Source organism: Teleopsis dalmanni, chromosome 2 (genome assembly GCF_002237135.1).
Source record: "Teleopsis dalmanni isolate 2A chromosome 2, ASM223713v2, whole genome shotgun sequence".
Classification (NCBI taxonomy): domain Eukaryota; kingdom Metazoa; phylum Arthropoda; class Insecta; order Diptera; family Diopsidae; genus Teleopsis; species Teleopsis dalmanni.
This window is the reverse complement of record NC_051847.1, coordinates 176994664-176998194: the sequence shown is the minus strand read 5'-3', so window position 1 is coordinate 176998194 and position 3531 is coordinate 176994664. Positions and strand designations below refer to the sequence as shown.

The 3531-nt window shown below is 28.0% G+C and overlaps 1 protein-coding gene across 1 annotated transcript in view; it reads left to right on the top strand.

Moving 5' to 3' along the window:
• LOC119676237 (protein fem-1 homolog C-like) overlaps nucleotides 1-3262 on the top strand; it is an 8885-nt gene extending 5623 nt beyond the window's left edge. The window contains 5 exon segments of the mRNA XM_038087474.1: nucleotides 618-793; nucleotides 857-952; nucleotides 1026-1774; nucleotides 1848-1970; nucleotides 3036-3262. Of these exon segments, the coding sequence (XP_037943402.1) occupies nucleotides 618-793; nucleotides 857-952; nucleotides 1026-1774; nucleotides 1848-1970; nucleotides 3036-3260 (1369 nt within the window). The 3' untranslated portion in view covers nucleotides 3261-3262.
• Nucleotides 3263-3531: the final 269 nt, after the last annotated feature.

Below are 3531 nucleotides of genomic sequence, written 5' to 3'. Positions count from 1 at the left end.
TTGTAATTCATCCATGTTTCCTGGTCTTAAGATTTCTTCAAATTACTACAATACCAATTATAAGTAAGGTAATTCAACAGTTTCAATGTATAATTTAATTACGTTAGTATATCCGTTAATCAGTCCAACTGGTTTCCACCCATTCCCAAGCCTTTGGGATTCCCATTCCCATCTCACACAACTAATAGCCATCCACATCCTAACCCATGTATTCGTCTTAAAATTCCTTCACAGATCCCTGCAGATCTGTTAACAACAAGATATCCTTGCGAATATCTCACATTTTTATAATGCCATATCATTGAAAGTAAGCTCAGCTTATGATATTTTTGAGATTAAATATCACACAATAAAATTCGATTGGGAAGTAAAGCAATGCGCTTCATTAGTGCATCATGTGATGTGCATCAAATGGTGCAAATTATTTTATAATTTTTTATATCTATTGTACTTATTTTAATAAAAATTAAGAAAACTGGGTTTTTAAGATGATTGCTCAATTTCAAATTAAATAGGAAATAATGTCAATATAAATTACAACAGATCACAACTATCTATATCTTAAATATATTACGTTAACTGAAGTAATGTTCTTGTTTTGCTACTTATTTTTGTAGACTGGAAACAACAAAACTTTTACTAGAACATGGTGCCAATCCATATGCCAAAAGTCGCTACGGTGACGATGCATTGAGAACAGCATGCTTAAAAGGCGCTCATCAAATCTTTGACTATTTAAAAACTCATTTAACTTATTCCGCTGAACGACTTGCTGAATCTCACGAATTAATTGGTATAATTTTATATTTTATATTTTTGGATGTAGAAAATTATATTAACACTTATTAATTGATAGGTTCGACATTTTTAGACGAACACAATGAAAGTCGTGTCGCAATCTTGCATTGGCGTTTAGCACATCATATACGTGCGTCACATTCTCCCTACATAGGTAATGGAGTTTTTAAAGTTGAGACCAGTTTTTCATAATTTCATAATTTATTTAATGAATTTTTATTTTGCAGAAAAACGACCAAAAGTTCCCTTACGCCATGCTTACAACAATGCAGTTGAGTTCACAACGTTGGAAGAGCTTGATAACATACACGCTGATATGGATGCAATGCGTATACAAAGTTTATTGATTTGTGAACGCATACTTGGAACAGCTCATAAAGATATGCTATTCCGTTTAACTTTTCGTGGTGCATCCTATGCAGACTCACTGCAACTGCAGCGTTGTATCGATTTGTGGCGTTTACTATTGGAAATACGGGTTGAACATTCCTCTATATTGCATTTTGATACGTGCTTTGCTGCACAGGCGCTAGTACGCTTGATGCTTGATTTATACGATCGTGCAAGTCGAAATAATAACTCGAATAATCAACCAACATCTGCGCAAAGTAGGCGAAACAATGAACCGGATTTTATCGAAAAAGAATCATTGCCATTATTTAATGATATACATGCTGTGTTTAAGCTTTTAACTGGCCCAATAAATGAAGCGCATGATCTTTTACAAATTCGTCCAGTTTTCAGGAAGCAGCAAGAAAATTTTGATCGTATGCTAAAGTGTATAGCCCATTTGATATATTTGCTCAATTCTACAGCACGTACGGAGGAACAAAAGAAATTCCAATTTTGTGCTGTGCGTGATTTGGTGAAATTAAACGTTCGTAGTGCTTGTACAAGTGATACGTTACTGCATCTATGTGTATCTCGTTTAAATGTTATTAAAAGCGGTTACTTAAGTGATGAAAACAATGCATCGGTAAAGAATTAATTTTCTTAAATAATATATATAAATATTGAATTGGATTTAAAAATATATTTTCTAATTGCAGATTGTATTTCCCAATTCTGAAGTTCAATAATTTTTATGATGCGCGATGCGGTGTCATGCCAGAATTGAGGCAAAATCAACACCGTTACATGTCGCTGCACAGCCATATAATTTTAACAACGATGTAAGCACATTATTTTTTTATTTGAAAATAATTAATGCGGTTATATACGTTTTAGTTTTGTATAAAAATTTAAGGAGTTTTTAAATACAATAATAATTTATATTTAATATTAAAAATGATGCTTTTTTATAAAGAGAAATATAACTCACATTATTCAAAAATGTTTCTTTCGTCATAATATGTTTTATGTTTTTTTATATTTTTAATTATAATAATATTTATAATTAATTTTAAAAAATAATCGTCTTTTAATCACGAACAGTAGTTTATTACTGTTTAAACCTTTCTAAACCTGGCTTTCGTTATATTTGCTATAAAAAATAAATTAAAATTTTTTTATTTTTAATTATAATAATTTTTTTATGACGAAAACAATTTAATTTTTTATGACGAAAACAAAAAAAAAATAATTCACAGTAATTTATTACTGTTCAAACCCTTCTACTTAATTATAGTGCTTTTCGTCATATTTGCATTAGAAAGTAATTTTAATTTTTTTTATAATTATGATAGTGAAGAATAAGAGTTATTTAAAAAAATATAATTCGCAATAATTTATTACTGTGCAAAACATTCTATTTAAAAATATTTTTTTTGTCATAATTGACTTTAAAAATAAATTTAAATTTTTTCACATTTTCAAGCATAATAATACTTTTAATTTACATTCAAAAAAAATATATATTTATTACTGTTAAAACCTTTCTATTTAAATATAGTTTCTTTCGTCACATTTCGTCATAGTTTTCATGTAAAAATTTCTAAATTACGTAGCATATAATGTCGTTGAAAAGTTGTTCACATAAATTATTATTAGTTAATTCAGTTATATATAGCTGTGATTTATGCGTTCATTCTAATAAAGAATTGACAAAACTCGATGTTAGAATATCTTAAGTTAAGTTAAGGTATTAAGTCAGTAGATAAAAGTGACTGCGGTTCAAATTTGAAAAGACAGAGTTGAATACTTTTTGTCATACTTTAAAAATAAATTTAATTATAACTCGTTATTATTTATAAAATATTTCAAATAAAATATTTTTATTTAACAATATTTTGTTCTAGATTATTTTGCTGTTGTTGGATAATGGAGCTGATTTAGACCAACCAAACAAATCAGATGAACGTCCTTTCAATCTAATAGCTAGCAATCCCACCAACACCGTACACCTGTTAAATTATGTTACACTTAAGTGTCTAGCAGCCACAGTTCTGAGTAAATATAAGATTCCATATAAGAATGAAATACCAAAAGTTCTAGAAGCTTTTGTTGAACAGCACGAACCCTAAACGTTGTAGAAAAATTTTATGCGAAATTATTGTTCAAAAGATATCAGTATGTAACTAAAAAAAAACTCATATATAAATTATAACTAAAAAAATAGTAAAAAATATAAAAAAAAATATATAAAAAAAAGTGATAATAAAAAGTGCTGTAGTATTGTGTATTCTTATATCTGTAGTATTTTTCTCATTGCAAAGAGAAACGTTAACTACAGTCTATAAAGTAAAATTATTATTATTAAGTTCTTTGATCATGTAAAAGTGTCTATTAATATTG